At 37.1% G+C, this 18,470-nt stretch overlaps 1 protein-coding gene across 3 annotated transcripts; it reads left to right on the forward strand.

The window, feature by feature from the left end:
• Positions 1 to 2,150: 2,150 nt before the first annotated feature.
• On the forward strand, positions 2,151 to 16,985 carry LOC119481847. Of its 3 annotated transcripts, none has more exons than XM_037759139.1 (15): positions 2,151 to 2,163; positions 3,805 to 3,911; positions 6,397 to 6,437; positions 9,756 to 9,835; positions 9,926 to 10,026; positions 10,121 to 10,243; positions 11,289 to 11,397; positions 11,562 to 11,625; positions 12,799 to 12,845; positions 12,977 to 13,161; positions 14,884 to 14,967; positions 15,059 to 15,306; positions 15,450 to 15,554; positions 15,691 to 15,742; positions 16,452 to 16,985. In XM_037759139.1, the coding sequence occupies exons 4-15, from the start codon at positions 9,763 to 9,765 to the stop codon at positions 16,467 to 16,469; spliced, it is 1,209 nt and encodes a 402-aa protein (XP_037615067.1). In that variant the 5' UTR covers positions 2,151 to 2,163; positions 3,805 to 3,911; positions 6,397 to 6,437; positions 9,756 to 9,762; the 3' UTR covers positions 16,470 to 16,985. The 3 variants fall into 3 exon arrangements, with proteins under 3 accessions (XP_037615067.1, XP_037615064.1, XP_037615066.1); XM_037759136.1 differs by having other exon boundaries at positions 11,286 to 11,397; positions 16,452 to 16,982; XM_037759138.1 differs by having other exon boundaries at positions 9,929 to 10,026; positions 11,286 to 11,397; positions 16,452 to 16,981.
• The last annotated feature ends 1,485 nt before the right edge of the window (positions 16,986 to 18,470 follow it).

Below are 18,470 nucleotides of genomic sequence, written 5' to 3' on the forward strand. Positions count from 1 at the left end.
TGGGAATGCTGATCCCAGTATTGTTCTTCTAAGGTTTATTCAACTTCTTCAACTATTTCTTCCGTACGTTTTTTGGCCTTGAACTAGTCGTGCATACTTTCAGCTACAGAAACCGTACAACTATCAAAATATTCAGCTCTTTAAGGACATTAGTGCTATGACTTGGCTTGTTTCAACTATTTATACTTTTTAAAATATTAAGCTTTTTCACCATTTTTTTTTACAATGTAACTCAATGGAGAAAATCTTCAAATCCTCTTAAACCTACTCCACTTTGAAATGCTACTGCTTCTGCAGACTTTCAGCTACAGACTTCATTTAAACTTTAAATGGGTTACAAGTCTTTGAACTGTTAAGCTATGATTCAGCTTTTTGATAACTTTAATAGTTTTTCATTTATCGCAGTTTACGTTTTATGAAATTTTCAGACCATTTCAGATTTTATAATGGGTGTGTATTTGGTGGGTCGTTAATGACTAGAGTGTGTGACATCATCGTTAGAGTGCGGGAAAGCTTTGAAATCTTTTGAAAATGTTCCGAACAAATTGCTCCCTAGCCCACAATTTTCACTCTTAATAGATCATTTTTTTCAGCAAATTGTAGGAAATTTTGTGCCAGTCGCAGTCATGTAGCTATGGAATCAGTCGGACTTGCACATTTGTCTCTAGGGTCCCAGAAGTGAGAGTAAATCCAACAAGCCGCTCCATAGAGAGCAATGTTAAATCAGACGGGAAATGTCTGACAGAAAGTTGACAATGGCACTTTTCTAACCTGCTCCCATGATACAATTTTTGACTCCACACACAAAAAAAACAAACATCAATGCGTTCGGCAGAGACGCTTTTCTCTGATGATGACATTATTTTGCCTATTGGATTCATGGTTTTTGTCTGAGAGACACTTTTATGACATGTATGTCTCTGGTTAACTCCTATTATAAACTGTCTCATTGAGGGTGCAGTGGCCATCGCCACGGCAACGTTTGATTGCTACTAGACAGCTGATTCACATTAGCCAATCATTTGGGGCCATACACACTATCTTCAGGCAATACTTTATCATAGAAGCATGATTAAAAGTTTAAACAGGTCACGAGACTTTGGACTTTATTTGGCCAAATGGAAATTTTTTGATAGCTGGCACGGTTTTCACGAAATCGCAATTTACGTTTTGTAAAATTTTCAGACCGTTTCAGATTTTATCATGGGTGTGTATTGCGTGGGTTCGTTAAGGGCTAGAGCACGTGACATCATCGCTAGAGTGGAGCACAGCTTAAAAATCTTTTGAAAATGATCCGAACAAATTGCTCCTTAGCCCACAACGTCCACTCCTTATACACAATTAATACATCAAAACGTAGGTATTTTTGTGCCGGTCGCAGTCACGTAGCTGTGGAATCAGTCGGACTTACACATTTGGCGACACATGCCTGAACGTGACAGCAACTCCAGGCTAAGCTCCCATAGTGGCCCATATTAAATTTCACAGAATTTTTTGGCTCAGAGAAAAAAGTTACTACTTTTCGAAACTGCCGCCGAGGTCACATTTTTGACACTACACACCCGAATTTTGCACCATTTGTTCTTCAGAGACCCCTAACTGGTCTCATGAACAATCTAAGCGATAGGAGTTACGGTTTCTGTCGTGGAAGCACTTTTATGACATGTACGTCTCTGGTTAACTCCTATTATAAACTGTAACTGCGGTTACACGGTTAATTATTAACATCCCTAGTTAATGCATTAAAGAAATTAGTGGCATCAAAACTAATTTGCATTAACACGTTTATTATCGTATTATTAACTTTGACAGCCCTGATATTGACTGAACTTTCCTCGGCCGTGGAAATAACATATTTGAATTCTTATTTTAGGTGGTGTTGCCTTTTTAAAATGGATTTTTTTTTCCAAAGAAGAAAGAGAGAAAGAATATTTTATAAATGATACTGAGATTTGATATTGATTCATTTCAACCAATTACCCTTTTTTTACATATATTTTGAACCTCGTCTGCTGTGAGTGCAGCCTAACTTGTCATCACTCATTATCATGACTCCAGTGAACAAGAGACAAAGTAAACTAACTTGTTCTGTAGCCGACATGTCAGGAGTAGGTGTGTTGTTTAGAGATGTTGAAGTCATTACCACACCAGATGAAACACCAGGTACGTTTACAGAGACGCTATTCAAACATGATGATCTTATAGAATATGATGCATTGCTGTAGATTAAACTATCCAAACATGAGATATAATAGGAAAACTCTGACAGGGAACATTTTACTGTACTTATACTTATAAAGATAATATGTTTGTTTGTTTTGTTGTGGCTGGTATTGTTTTCACTTTGTGAGTCTGCGTGTGAGTGATCATTGCAAGATGTCCTGGAGGCACCGACTGTAACATGAACTACCACCGAGGTATTAGGTAGAGCATTTGCATATCTGTCTGTGTTTGAATAGATGTTATCACCGAGATAGCATCGCGACCCGTCACGGAACCTTACAGGTGTGTGGTTGAGATCAATTTATTAATAAACAAACAATAAAAATCCTCTAAATAAAGAGTTTATAAATGAATGAATGGTGCAGCAGCGGGGAGTCAGAGTGAGCATCCTTACCTCGTCAATCTTCTTCTTCTTCTTCTTCTTGAGCGTTCGCTGATGAATCCTGTGTGAGATTAAAGTGTGTGAGGTTTGGGGGGGTCTCAGGGTCCAGGATATGGAGGGAGAGGGGGGACGTATAGAACCAGAATATGTAGAGCTGCAGGTCAGATCCCTAAACACATTACATGATTGATTTTGTCTGTGTATGGAAGCTAAAATATGCCACGGTTGCTTCCTTTTTATTTTATTTTTATATATTTTTTGGCCCAAAAACAAATCATCTGTACTATACTATAAAGGCCTTTACTATGACACAGTATTAGGGCCACATTGAAGAAAAAAGAAATCTGAGATTTCGAGAATAAAGTCATAATATTACGAGAATAAAGTCGTAACTTTACAAGAAAAAAGAGATAACGCAATTTCGTTCCAATGCCACTAACTTTTTTTTAACGCAACTTGCGATTTCGCAATTTTTAGATCGTAGCGGGCTCAGTTTTAAAGCTAGATGGAAGATACTGGTAACCTATAAAACTAAAAAAAGCTGATGAATCCATCGGTATCAACTATGTCATACTAGCTTTTCTTGGAGGAGGCTAGATAATGTTCCAAACGTGCGCTAAAATTTGGCGAGGAAAAAACTTGTATGGACATTTTCAAAAGGGGGTCCCTTTGATCAATGGCTTTAATGGTCGTTTTTAAGCATAAATATGATATCTTTGGACTTTGGACTGTTGGTCGGACAAAACAAATAATTTAACGACGCCTTTTTTATGACATCCGACCAACTTTATCCCCGTCTCCTGCTATGTGACACCATGTTTAGCAGTAAGGACTCTGTTCTAGTCGGGGTATTTCTACAGGATTAGGACCTCGGCCTCACACTAACACCAACAGGATCTCCACCAGCTGTAGCCGCCTCCCTCCAGGATCTCCTTAAACTTTTCTCCTATTTCTTTTCACCTCCCTCCCCAGCTGCAGCTCTTCTCACCTCCCTCCCCTCCCCTCCCTTTGTCTACCCATAATTAACCGCCGGGGGTTTAACTCTCATCTGTCAGAGCACCAGAATGTCGCCAAACTTGACTCGCGTCCTCCATGACATGATTTGTGTGACATAATACATACTGTAAGTCCCCTCCCACCTCATGTGTAGTAAAAAGAGAAAGAACATTTTTATCACTGTTGATATGTTGTTTGTTCAGCAAAGAGTGGAAGAGTTTTATCAGTGTATGCAAATCATTCAGAGCTGCTTCCACCCAGAGAAACTCACCACTCCACTGGAAGAAGAAGACCTCTATCTGATATACAGGTGGGTGAGCACAGCGAGTATATATATACATTTATATATATCATTAATAAGCAGTATTTAAACATTTTAATGCATTATAATGAGCAGATATAAGGACATTTTTTAAATGTTTATTAATGTTTTTGTCAACAATTATAACTTCTCCAGGGAGGCTTTTATGAGTGATTGATAGCACAGTAGCTGTACTGTACAGATTTGAGGTACTTGTTCTTGAGTATTTCCATTTTGCAGTGGTTGAAGTAGTACTCAGATTATTTTACTTAACTAAAAGTAACAAAACTGCAATGTAAAAAAGAAAATACTCAAAATCCTACTAAAGATGGTGTATTCTCAGCAAATGCACTTAAATTGCTTTTTAGGCGAATCCCGGGTGAGCCCCCTATTTTAAAGCCTTATTTGTTTACATTTTGGCAAATAGACACAATTAAAAGTATGCCGGATTAACCTTCAGCAGCTCCTGTTTGAATCAAACCTGTGCGCTTACCGACTACTATCACTGCAGTACTTTAATACTGAAGAAGTATTATCAAGTAAAGTACCTCAAAACTGTACTTGATTAAATGTACTTAGTTACTTTCCACTCGTGCTACTTTATACTTCTATTCCACTAAATTTCAGAAGGACATCCTGCACTTTTTTTTACTCCACTACATTTATAGTTACTGGTTATTTTCCACATTAATAATCATACAATATAAGCTTGTAACAGAGTATTTTGATTTGTACTTTTACTCAAGTAAAGGATCTGATCTTACACTTATTGTGCAGTAAAAACGTCTCTTGTGACTGATATATTATTATCAACCCAATTTATAAGATATAAAAAATTATCAGAACATGACCGTAAGTCCAATGGGCAAAATAATGTCATCATCAGAGAGAAGCGTCTCTGCCGAACGCATTGATGTTGTTTTTTTTGTGTGTGGAGTCAAAAATGGGATCATGGGAGCAGGTTAGAAAAGTGCCATTGTCAACTTTCTGTCAGACATTTCCCGTCTGATTTAACATTGCTCTCTATGGAGCGGCTTGTTGGATTTACTCTCACTTCTGGGACCCTAGAGACAAATGTGTAAGTCCGACTGATACCATAGCTACATGACTGCGATTGGCACAAAATTTCCTACAATTTGATGAAAAAATGATCTATGCAGAGTGACAATTGTGGGCTAGGGAGCAATTTGTTCGTACAATTTTCAAAAGATTTCAAAGCTTTCCCGCACTCTAACGATGATGTCACGCACTCTAGTCCTTAATGACCCACCAAATACACACCCATTATAAAATCTGAAATGGTCTGAAAATTTATTAAAACGTAAACTGTGATAAATGAAAAACTATTAAAGTTATTAAAAAGCTGAATCATAGCTTAATAGTTCAAAGACTTGCAACCCGTTTAAAGTTTAAATGAAGTCTGTAGCTGAAAGTATGCGGAAGCAGTAGCATTTCAAAGTGGAGTAGGTTTAAGAGGATTTGAAGATTTTCTCCATTGAGTTACGTTGTAAAACAAATGTGGAAAAAGCTTAATATTTTAATATAATTGATATTTAATATTTTAAGTCATAGCACTAATGTCCTTAAAGAGCTGAATATTTTGATAGTTGAACGGTTTCTGTAGCTGAAAGTATGCACGACTAGTTCAAGGTCAAAAAACGTACGGAAGAAATAGTTGAAATAGTTGAAGAAGTTGAATAAACCTGAGAAGAACAATACTGAGAATGCTGAATCAGCATTCCCAGGATAAACGCGTTGGATTATAGTCCAGTGTGCTTCTAGGCACAGTGGAATTACATTCAATTTGATTGAAAAACTAAAAAGTTAGCTTTAAAACTGAGCCCCCTACAACCTAAAAATCACAAGTTTGATTAATGTGTTAAAGAAAATTAGTGGCGTTAAAACTAATTTGCGTTGAGTTTGACAGCCCTAATAAGAACGCTTTTGGCTTGTCATGTGTCATTATTCCGTTTTCCTTCCTGAGAATTAAAAGTAAAATTAAAAGTAGGACTATTTAACATAAAAAATGCTGTTGCAGTGTACTTAATATTTTTGTTATTTTCATTCTTTAAAAGTCTCAGAATGCAGTAAACAAAGTCTCCGAAGCTCGCATTTTTTTTTCCGGGAGAGGACCCCCCGCTTTGTTTATTCAAATCCTCCCTATAGTTGAGGCCACTATGCCTGCTGGTTTATGCACCTTCATTCACTCGTGTCATATTCACGTCTCAGCGAGGCGAAACATAACACCGACCTGCTATTTCCTCTGGTGAACCGACGGGTCAGTTACACGCTTTGGTGTGATACCAGGTAGATAACTGTCTCTGACATTATTAGATTGTTTAATTTCTCTAATTTCTGCTCTTTTTTTTAATAATTTTACCAAAATAGCATTAAAGCATGTAAACTTGTTCTAGTAGAAACTTAAAATACAAGTATGAACCTGGAAATGAGCACCATATGGGACCTTTATGTTCTGCTTGTTTGTCATCTCCAGCTCCAGTTCCACTGACAGTAACAGGAATCCAGCTGAGCCAGGTGAGAGTTTACTGGTTGTTGTAATCCATCAGTACCAACCGATCGAACTGATACGAACCAATCCCAGGGGTCAGCAACCTTTACTATCAAAAGAGCCATTTTAGGCAAAAAGAAAGAGAAAAAAAATCTATCTGGAGCCGCAAAACATGTGATCATTGTGATGAAGGAAACAGTTTATAGTCTAAGTATATAGTATATAAGTCTAATGCAGTGAGGGCCAAAGAGACAATGTACTACGGAGTATTAGGGCCACATTGAGGGAAAAAACATCTGAGATTTACAGAATAAAGTCAGAATATTATGAGAATAAAGTTGTAAATTTACGAGAAAAAAAGTCGTAATATAACGAGAATAAAGTCATAACTTATTGAGAAAAAAAGTCGTAATATTACACGAATAAAGTCATAACTTTATGAGAAAAGAAGTCGTAACATTACACGAATAAAATCATAACTTTACAAGAAAAAAAGTCATAATATTACGAGAATAAAGTCATAACTTTACGAGAAAAAAAGTTGTTATATTACCAGAATAGTCATAATTTTACGAGAAAAAAAGGCATAATATTACGATAATAAAGTCATAATTTTACGGGAAAAAAGTCGTAATATTACGAGAATAAAGTCATAACTTATTGAGAAAAACAGTCGTAATATTACGAGAATAAAGTCATAACTTTACGAGAAAAAAAGTCGTAATTTTACGAGAATAAATTCATAACTTTACAAGAAAAGAAGTCGTAACATTACGCGAATAAAGTCATAATTTTACGAGAAAAAAGTCGTAATATTATGAGAATAAAGTCATAACTTTACGAGAAAATAACACGTAAAATTGCTACTTTATAATATTATGATTTTATTCTCATAATATTACGACATTTTTCTCGTAAACCTCTGACTTTATTCTCGTTATATTATGACTTTATTCTCAAAAATTTTTACCTCAATGTGTTCCTAATACTCCGTCGTACCATAGACCTACAACAATGATAAACAAAAACGAAAATGTAAACATTTATTATTCATTTCCACAAATTATTTTATAAATCCACAGGGAGCCTCTGGAGAGGGGCTAAAGAGCCGCAGGTTGCTTTAAAAGCCTTTATTTATTTACATTTTGGCAAATAGAAACAGTTAAAAGTGTGAAAAATGAACCTTCAGCAGCTCCTGTTTGCATCGTACCCGTGCACGTACCGACTACTATCACTGCAGTACTTTGATACTGAAGAAATCTTTAAAAAACGTGACGATTCTCAGGCAAGTTCTGCAGTTGTGATTTCTAAACAGATTTTTGGGCGTTTACTAACGGTAAACATCAGAGGTATGACTTCCTCGGGAAGTGTAAGAAACAAATCCAGTCCTACTGGGTTTTTTTTCATGGTGTTTAAACAAAAACGTCGTCAAACTCGCCTCTGAAACGGTCCTGTAAAGACTGTCAGCTGTCACTGAGACACACACGATCGTCACGCAACCGTTTAATCAGTTGCATATTTGCATAGCTGGCTATTTGCACATATGGACATGAAGGATGTAATGTTAATGCGTTCACACTCTGGTGATCCCTGATACTCAGTTCAGAGTTGTAATCCCGAGCCAGCAGCATCTTCAGCCACTACGTTCTATTGATTTATTTTTTTACGAGAACATATTGTGGCCTCTTCCGCGGTGCAAAGGTTCAGACTCGGGACCAGTGCAAACAGAGCAGACGGGTAGGTTTCTGCCTTTAAACTTATGTTTAGTTTTGATGTTTCGGGATTGTATATGAAGTCAATTATGATATCAAAAATCAAATATTTAAATATAAGACGTAGAAGTGGCGTACATCATCTGAAAGCTGAGAACCTGCAGATTAATTTGACATTAACTGACCTGACATCTCGCCCTAAAGACCTAAGGCGTTAAAACTATTAACGTGTTTTGACTCGGCATGGCCAACAGTGCCAGTGGAAAAAACTGTGTTTACTAGTACAGTCATAATGTTCTTCGAGAGACAAATAAATTACGAAGCAACCGTTACTATCAAAAGAGAGATTTTAGGTAAAAAGAAAAACAAAAATCTGTCTGGAGCCTTAAAACATGTGATCATTGTGATGAAGGTAACACAGTTTATAGTCTAAGTATATAGAATATAAGTCTAATGCAGTGAGGGACAAAGAGATAATGTACTACGGAGTATTAGGGCCACATTGAGGGAAAAAAACATCTGAGATTTACAGAATAAAGTCATAACTTTACGAGAAAAAAAGAAAATAACACATCAAATTACTACTTTATAATATTATGACTTTTTTCTCGTAATATTCCGACTTTATTTCGTAAACTTCTGACTTTATTCTCGTAATATTACGACTTTTTTTTCGTAAACTTATGACTTTATTCTCGTAATATTACCACTTTTATTCTCGTAAACTTATGACTTTATTCTCGTAATAATACAACTTTTTTTCTCGTAAACTTACGACTTTATTCTCATAATATTACCACTTTTATTCTCGTAATATTACGACTTTATTCTCATAATAATACGACTTTTTTTCTTGTAAACTTATGACTTTATTCTCATAATATTACCACTTTTATTCTCGTAATATTACGACTTTATTCTCATAATAATACGACTTTTTTTTCGTAAACTTATGACTTTATTCTCATAATATTACCACTTTTATTCTCGTAATATTACGACTTTATTCTCATAATAATACGACTTTTTTTTCGTAAACTTATGACTTTATTCTCATAATATTACCACTTTTATTCTCGTAATATTACGACTTTATTCTCATAATAATACGACTTTTTTTTCGTAAACTTCTGACTTTATTCTCGTAATATTACGACTTTCTTTCTCGTAATATTCAGACTTTATTCTCAAAATCTCAGATTTATTTTTTTTCCTCAATGTGGCCCTAATACTCCGTCATACGGAACATAGCATAATTAAATCTGTGATATTAACAATAAAAAAAATGAGGTTTGAAGTTAAGCTGCTTGTTCAAAATAAGAAATTGTTTATATATCTTCCTTAACAGTATATCTAATCCCAGCCAGTGTTCTTATAGGAACACCCACACAACAGATAGTGATCTTGTTGTATTTACTTTGTTCCAATATAATGTGAATAGGGAGGATCCAGGATAAGTATGCGTAGAATACCTTTTGTTCATTGACCTGGTTGGACCAAGTCTTCCTGGTGGATGAGGTTTCAAGACCCCAGGATAAGGTGGAAGTCTTTGGGAAAGATTGCTTTAAAAAGGACGGCGTCTCAAGCAGGATATTTTTTGATCAATGATGTATATTTATGTTTGTGTTCCAGGTAGATAATGGCGTGGGTGTTGGCTCCGCTCCTGTTGGCTGTCCTCCTGACTGAGACGTCTGCCTCACTGTCAACTTCAGGTAGGAAAAAACAATCAGATGGAAACTCCATCAACATGCCATAAGTCAGACTTTAATAATTTTAATTCTCATAATTTAATAATGTGTCAGTAGGGACAGAGCAGGCCTCTCCATGCCCACCTCGGTGGCTCCTGTTTGGGCAGAGATGCTTCTCTTTCTACCCCGTGTGGAGCTCCTGGACCGACGCTAATGTAAAATGAAAATAAAACACATTAATTCATAACACATAAAGATTGAAATATGGTTTAATGTGTGTGTGTGTGTGTGTGTGTGTGTGTGTGTTAGTCTTTGTGCTCTCAGGAGGGAGGTAACCTGGCGTCGCTTCACACACCAGAGGAGAGGCAGTTTGTCCATCAGCTAGCAAACACACACATCCCTGTGTGGCTCGGTGGATTCAAGGCACAACAGGTATAACTATAATTAAAGCTGTAAGGATTTGATAATGAGATCTGGAAACAGGGAGGTCACGCGAACACATGTAGTTTACTGTAAGTGTGTCTAGTGGTGGAGGAAGTATGAGATACTTTAAAAGTTCTGCATTGAAAATGCTCCTTCAGTAAAAGTACGTATCAGTAAAATCACTTAAAGGGACTGTTTGTAAGAATCAGAATGTCTTGTTAACAGCGACACCTGTGGCCATTAAGTCAACTAAAGTCAGCCTCCTGTTGCTGGCGCTTGTGCTCGCTCTACATATACCTGAACGAGCATCGCTCAACACAGTGAGGCGACACACGTCAGCTAAAAGCACAATATCACTCTATATTTCAGCTGCTTGGCAGTAATGTTAGCTGACCAGACCAAGGTCTCTCCATGAATCAATGCTGATCCTAGTGTTGGCTTTTCCTGCCTCAGCCTCCCGACCGCGACCGGAGGGAACGGGGGAGACGCCGGAGTTTTGGTCGGAGACGATAACGTTTCTCTCTGCGGAGCCCCGTCACTTCACAAGACACGGGAAACCTCTGTTGGTCTGGAGGAGCTGCAGCAGTTATTTCTGCACAAACGTCCACTGTACATTCACTAGATATTCTCAGAGCTAAACTAACTCTTCTGCAGTGTGGAGTGAGCAGCATGCATGTGAGAGTGGAGCGAAAGAGCGCGCAGTGTGTGAGTGAAAGCAAGCAGGCAGAGGAGCGATCTGAACAGCGTAGCCACACGCGAGCGCGCATGGGACACCGACCCAGTAGATTTATACGTGTAAGAAGTTACAAACAGTCCCTTTAACATTCTAATGTTATTACTAATACATTAACATTATTACAAATACATTAACATTATTAACATTAAATAAATCTTCTCATTTGAGCAGCTGGAAACATGAGAAATGATTTGACATATGATCTGTACTTGTATGAACCGTTGGGTGGTTTAATTTATAACCAAACTGAGCTCTTTGTGTGTTTTGTTTGCAGTACAATAAAAGAATGCACCTGTCTGTTTCTCCTCTCTGAAGAAGGGCTCCTGGTTTTGGAGCGATGACTCCGCCTTCAGGATCAGTGGTTGGACCAATCAGACGCAGGGAAAGGCAGGAGGGGGCGGGGCTTGCTTGGTAATTTCACCAAAAAGTAAACAAAACAAAACAACCTCACATGCAATGAATAGATGGATTATTATAGTATATTAACAGTTTTGGATGCATAATTCTAATTCAGTTAACTATATGATTTGTTGTTTGTATTGCATGATACTTGATTACTTTAAAACAGTAATGTGTGTATGTTGTGTTCAGGTGGAGAGCTGCACAGCGCCCCCTGTGGAGAGCTCAGGTTCTACATCTGCTCCACCACAGCCAGGTAGGCTATACATCTACATCTTATCTGTGGATTTTGACGGCATATTAGGGCCATTGTAGGATAAATGAGTAATAATTACACAGCCGGAAGAGGGGGTTAATATTCTGAGGAAAAAAACTCAGAATTTACGAGAAAAAAATCTGGAGAATTGCGGGTTTTTTTTCACTTCTTCACTTTGCAAAGTCATATGAACCTCATCACACCGCGGACACAGATTCGTGACTTTCATCTCAGTCAATATTCAGATTTTATTTTTTCTCGTAAATTTACCACTTTAATCTCAGAATATCCAAATTTTTTTTTTTTGTTAATTTACCACTTTAATCTCAGAGAATATTAAAGATTTTTTTTGTTTTTTCCAAGTTTGTTTTTTTGTAAATTTACCACTTTATTCTCAAAGAATTTCTGAGTTTTTTCTTGTTATTTTACCACCTTATCTCAAAGAATTTCTGAGTTTTTTCTTGCAAATTTTATGACTTCATAATCTCAGAAAATATTAAAGATTTATTTCCGTACATTTTAGATTTTTTTTTTCTCGTAAATTTACCACTTTAATCTCAGAGAATTTCTGATTTTTTTTTCTTGCAAATTTATTGCTTAAAATCTCAGATAATGTCCAAGTTATTTTTTTTTCTTTTATATTTACCACTTTAATCTCAGAGAATATTAGAGTTTTTTCTTGCAAATCTATGACTTCATTATCTCAGATAATATTCAATTTTTGTTCTCGTAAATTTGTGAGTTTTTTTCTTGTTAATTTACCACTTCAATCTCAGATAATTTCTGAGTTTTTTGTTGCAAATTTATGACTTCATAATCTCAGATAATATTAAAGATGTTTTCTTGTAAAATGTACCACTTTTATCATGGAAGTTTTTTCTCTGAATATTACCCCTCCCTCCCATGGCTCCATAATTATTATTGAATGGAACTGATACGACGTCGTAGTTGATGATAGATTTGATCCCAGTAACGAGAGAGATTAATCTTTACTGCCAGTGAAGGCTGAACCGTTGAACCAGTGAACGCTTTATAATGCAAATACAACGTAAAGGTGTGGAATGATTAACAATGTGTGTCTGAATGTTTCGACCGTTCAGTCATAGGTTATTGAATAACACTGTTATTATCTTTTAACTCAAACATTAAGTTAAGCTCGTTTGTCATTTCCAGCTCCAGTCCCACCGACTCCCCCCGCAACAGGAAACCAGTCGAGCCAGGTGAGAGTTTACTGGTTGCTATAGCCGTACAGTTTAACCCTCTGAGACCTGCGGGATCTGTCTGGTATCATATGAAACAAATTGCGTTATCTGAATATTTAGTCACTTCGTGTCGGTTTCATTCCTCTCAGGCATCGTCTCTAACGTGAGTCTGTTTGACGTTGTGTGGGGTCACAGCGACATGTTGGCGGAGGTGATTCTCCGATCGTCCCCCTTACTTGAGGAGCTCCGGTCTGGTCAGCTGATGCAGCGCTGCTACGCCAACTTCATCCGGCAGGAGGCGCTCTATCTGCACCGAGTCAGCAGCACGCTGGAGGTCAGAGGTCAACACTTTTGTTGTTGTTTTTTTCTCTTTTTGTGAGTTTATATTGTCATGTCGTCATATTGTCGTGTTTTATTTTTCTTACAGGAAGGGACATTTTTGAAATTTCTAAATGCACTTTTTTCAAACACTTTAAAAACTGATTTATTTTACTGTAATTTTTTTCTATTTTGTATTTCATGACTCTTTTGAGTTCTTGTTTTTTTCCTCCTGATTGGACTGGTAACAGCTACTTAAATGTGCGTTATTGGTCGCTATAAGATCTCGTAGATGTGGGTCAGTAGGGGCCTATCATTTATTTTTTCATTGTGATAACATTATCGTAAATTCTTTGGCCACGATAATCGTGTAATGAAAATCTGATATCCTGACAGCCCCAATAAGAAGTGGACGTAGTCACCGTGACGTCACCCATCGGTTTGTGGACTGTCATTTTGAAGTCTTGAGTTAAGCATTTTGGCTGTCGCCATCTTGATTTTTGGCCGTCACCATGTTGGTTTTTGGCCGTCACCATCTTGGTTTTAGGCCATCGCCATGTTAGTTTTTGGCCGTCACCATGTTGGTTTTTGGCCATTACCATGTTGGTTTTTGGCCGTCACCATCTTGGTTTTAGGCCATCGCCATGTTGGTTTTTGGCCGTCACTATCTTGGTTTTTGGCCGTCGCCATCTTGGTTTTTGGCCGTCGCCATCTTGGTTTTAGGCCATCGCCATGTTGGTTTTTGGCCGTCACCATCTTGGTTTTTGGCCGTCACTATCTTGGTTTTTGGCCGTCGCCATCTTGGTTTTTGGCCATCACCATGTTGGTTTTTGGCCGTCACCATGTTGGTTTTTGGCCGTCACCATCTTGGTTTTTGGCTGTCATCATCTTGGTTTCGGCCGTCAACATCTCGGCTTTTGGCCATCGCCATCTTGTTTTTTGGCCGTCACCATCTTGGTTTTTGGCCGTCGCCATCTTGGTTTTTGCCCGTCGCCATCTTGGTTTTTGGCTGTCGCCATCTTGGTTTTTGGCCGTCGCCATCTTGGTTTTTGGCCATCGCCATCTTGTTTTTTGGCCGTCGCCATCTTGGTTTTTGCCCGTCGCCATCTTGGTTTTTGGCTGTCGCCATCTTGGTTTTTGCCCGTCGCCATCTTGGTTTTTGGCCGTCGCCATCTTGGTTTTTAGCCGTCACCATCTTGTTTTTTTGCAAACAGAAGTGACACGAGAGGGTCGAGCTAAGTGCAACCGAACGCTGGATAAGTCATTTTACAGGTGACCAAAAATGTTACAATTAGCTTTGATGCAGTGAAAACACACTGTGAAAGAGTTAACGTTAAAGACTAAAACACGGACAACTCCCAGACCGGACAACGCCGTGGTAGCGACCTGTCAATCACAAGGTAGCCCCGCCCTAAAGCATCCCCTGCTTTATGGTCTATCTGACTCTAAATGGGACCATAATTTACTAAATGAACATCATGCTGTATTGAAGAAGACTTGAAACTAGCGATTGAGACCATAAACTCATGTTTACAATGTTTACTGAGGTAATAAATCAAGAGAGAAGTAGGCTCATTTTCTCATAGACTTCTATACAACCAGACTTCTTTTTGCAACCAGAGGAGTCGCCCCCTGCTGGCTGTTAGAGAGAATGCAGGTTTAAGACACTTCAGCTTTGGCTTCACTTCTCAGAACCGGAGTAGTGGTGGTGATGTCAGCATCTTGTCTCGTCCTGCAGGCCCTGATTGTTCGTTTACAGGAAGCGGATGACGTGAGATCACTGCTGATGGACACACTGAAACACTACAGCAGCAGAAACCAGGTGAGAGGCACACACCGGCTAGGTTTACAAACGTAAGATAACAAATGTAAGATAATAAATTCAATGAATGTCATGCCTCCTCCTCCTCCAGAGCCTCCTCGCTTCGCCTCCCCCACCGTGGCTCGTCTTCTCCCTCCAGTCGTTCCACTCGGTGGTCCTGGAGGAGCCAGTCTACTGGCTGGTGGCTCTGTTGGCCCGGGCCTGCCTCCGTGACTTCCTGGCCGCGGAGCTGCTCTCCTCTGGCCTCCAGCTGGTGCCTGCATGGTCCAATGTTAAATCCGTCGGCCTCTACCAGGAGTGGAATAGAGACACTCTGAGGGAGGTCACATGGACACGCAGGTAACCATCATAACATTGGTGGTACAGTGGTGGAAGAAGAACTCCGAAGTACCAATACCACAGTGAGAAGCTGGTTGAAAGCCTTGCATTCAAAACTTTACTTAAAGGTGGTGTGCTAATCTCGTCCTCTAACTGTGTGACAGGTACAGGAAGGTGATAGAGGAACGCAAGCATCACATGGACACGTATAAAGCCATAAACATCTTCAGAGAGCACATGAAGAACCAGAAGAGTTTCTACAAGGCTCTGTGAGTACAGTGTTTCTCTAAACTACTCTAAACATGCAACTGAGCCAAAGTGAATGAGAGAAACTGTAATCCGTCCATGTGTGGATGTGTCCTGTTGGTCTGCTGGTCAATGTGTGTGTGTGTGTCTCTGCTGCAGAGCCTGTGATGAAGAGGAGGAGGAGGAGAGCCAGGTGGAGCTACTGATGAAGGTGAGTCACCACACTGCAAAAAATATTCATCCTAACAAGTCATTTAATTAGATTTATTTATATATATATATATATATCTATATATATATATATAGATATATATATATATATATAATATATATATATAATATATAATATAATATATATATATATTATATATTTATAAATATATATATATTTATAAATAGTAGTAGCATCAGTGATTGTAGATTATTAATATTGTCATATTGTTGTTATTACTAATTAATATTATTAATATTTCTAGTTATTATTATTAGTAGTAATACATATATGAACACACAACAAAGACAATCATCTTAACAAGCCATTTAATTATATTTTATTTTATTTATTTATTTATTTATTTATTTATTTATTTATTTATTTATTTATTTATTTATTTATTTATGTATTTGTGTATTTATTTATGTATTTGTTTATTATTATTTTATTTTATTTTTATTTATGTATTTATTTATTGATGTATGTATTTATTTATTTATTTATGTATTATTTTAGTTTTTTATTTATTGTTTTATTTTTTTATTTTTTTATTTATTTATGTATTTATTTATTTAGTGTTTTTTATGTATTTATTTATTTATTTATTTATTCTTTCATTCATTCATTCATTCATTCATTCATTCTTATTTATTTATTTATTTATTTATCAGATAACTCATCATCTGTATTTTCTGTATTTTTCCAGAGAAAAGCCGTACTCTGAGACGGAGCTCTCCAGCAGGATGAAGGAAATCTCTCTACATGTTGTGTAGTAACCAAACCTCATGCAAACAACGGGGAATTTAAGCAGCTTGTTTAGAGTGATGAGGTAAAAACCACTGAAGATGTCCTCACAATGTTTACTGTATAATGTTTGCATCTATTTTCATTTCTGAAAATGTTTTCCTTTAACTGAATGTCTTGAATGCAGCATGTTTATCATCAGTCTACTGGGATAATCTGCGTCTGTGATGTGAATTCAGTATAAAGTCATGTTTCCGTTGACAACGTTCTGTTGAGTTTATAATAAAATGTTAATAAAGTTAATTAATTTCTCCTCCATGTGATCACACAGACAGCTGTCTGTCTCCCCCTACAGGCCACAACATGACACTACACTCAGTTTATAAATACAAACAATACTACTGCAGTATTTCACCTAGTACTACTGATACTACTCTCACTTTACTATTACCACTACTTCTTAAACTTCTACTACTACCACCAATGCTTCTACTGCCTCTATTATAACTATAAATACTTCTACTACAATAACTACTCATACATGTACTACTGCCTCTACAAATACTATTACTATACTATTACTATAGTACTATAATAATCCTGATAATACTATAATAGTACTACTGCAGCTACTACAGCTGTAATCATACATGTATAACTGCCTCTACAAATACTTTTACTATTGCTATACTATTACTATATTACTATAATAATCCTCATAATACTATAATAGTACTACTGTAGCTACTACAGTTTAGCTCATACATGTACTACTGCCTCTACAAATACTATTACTATTACTATACTATTACTAAAGTACTATAATAATCCTGATAATACTATAGTAGTACTATTGAAGCTACTACAACTGTGCTCCTACAGGTACTACTGCCTCTATAAATACTATTACTGTTTATACACCAATACTTTTACTACCTTCTCATACTACAACAACAACAACAACAACAACTGTACTCATACATGAACTGGTGTACTGCTGCCTCAACAAATACTGTTACCGTTTATACATATACTACTACTCATAATAATATATTATAAATAATAATAAAAGTAATAACCACGATAATATTATAATAATAGTACAGAACTGCACTATCACTGCTACTACTACCAATACTTTTACTACCTTCTCCTACTACTGCAACTACTACAACTGCACTCATGCCAGTACTACTAGTATTACTGTTTATACATGCATTACTACTCATACTAGTATATTAGAAGTAATAATAATAATCCTGATAATACTATAATACTCCTACTGCTACTACTATTACTACAACTGTACTCATACATGTACTACTGCCTTACTACTACTACTACTACTACTACTACTACTTCTTAAACTACTAATAATATCACATATATTGTACTGGCTGTCTACTGGTTTCTACTGATCGTATAGTGGTTTCTACTGGTTTCTTCTGGCTGTGTACTGATTTCTACTTTCTGTTTACTGGTATCTACTGAATGTCTACTGGTTTCTACTGAGTGTCCAGTGTCTACTGGTTTCTACCTTCTGTCTTATGGTTTCTACTGAGTGTCCAGTGTCTACTGGTTTCTACCTTCTGTCTTATGGTTTCTACTGAGTGTCTAGTGTCTACTGGTTTCTACCTTCTGTCTTATGGTTTCTACTGAGTGTCCAGTGTCTTCTGGTTTCTACTGAGTGTCTAGTGTCTACTGGTTTCTACTGAGTGTCTAGTGTCTACTGGTTTCTACCTTCTGTCTTATGGTTTCTACTGAGTGTCCAGTGTCTACTGGTTTCTACCTTCTGTCTTCTGGTTTCTACTGAGTGTCTAGTGTCTACAGATTTCTACTGAGTGTCCAGTGTCTACTGGTTTCTACTGAGTGTCCAGTGTCTATTGGTTTCTACCGAGTGTTTAGTGTCTACTGGTTTCTACCTTCTGTCTTCTGGTTTCTATTGAGTGTCTAGTGTCTACTGGCTGTCTATTGACTGTCC

This window comes from Sebastes umbrosus, chromosome 22 (assembly GCF_015220745.1).
Source record: "Sebastes umbrosus isolate fSebUmb1 chromosome 22, fSebUmb1.pri, whole genome shotgun sequence".
Classification (NCBI taxonomy): domain Eukaryota; kingdom Metazoa; phylum Chordata; class Actinopteri; order Perciformes; family Sebastidae; genus Sebastes; species Sebastes umbrosus.

What these genes read in the sequence shown, in the direction of transcription:
- LOC119481847 (XM_037759136.1), top strand. Translation starts at nt 9,763, where the DNA reads ATGGCGTGGGTGTTGGCTCCGCTCCTGTTGGCTGTCCTCCTGACTGAG. An exon ending in GTGGATTCAAGGCACAACAG is followed by an intron (nt 10,244 to 11,285) that starts GTATAACTATAA and finishes TCCTCTCTGAAG; the next exon opens with AAGGGCTCCTGGTTTTGGAG. An exon ending in AAGAGTTTCTACAAGGCTCT is followed by an intron (nt 15,555 to 15,690) that starts GTGAGTACAGTG and finishes TCTCTGCTGCAG; the next exon opens with AGCCTGTGATGAAGAGGAGG.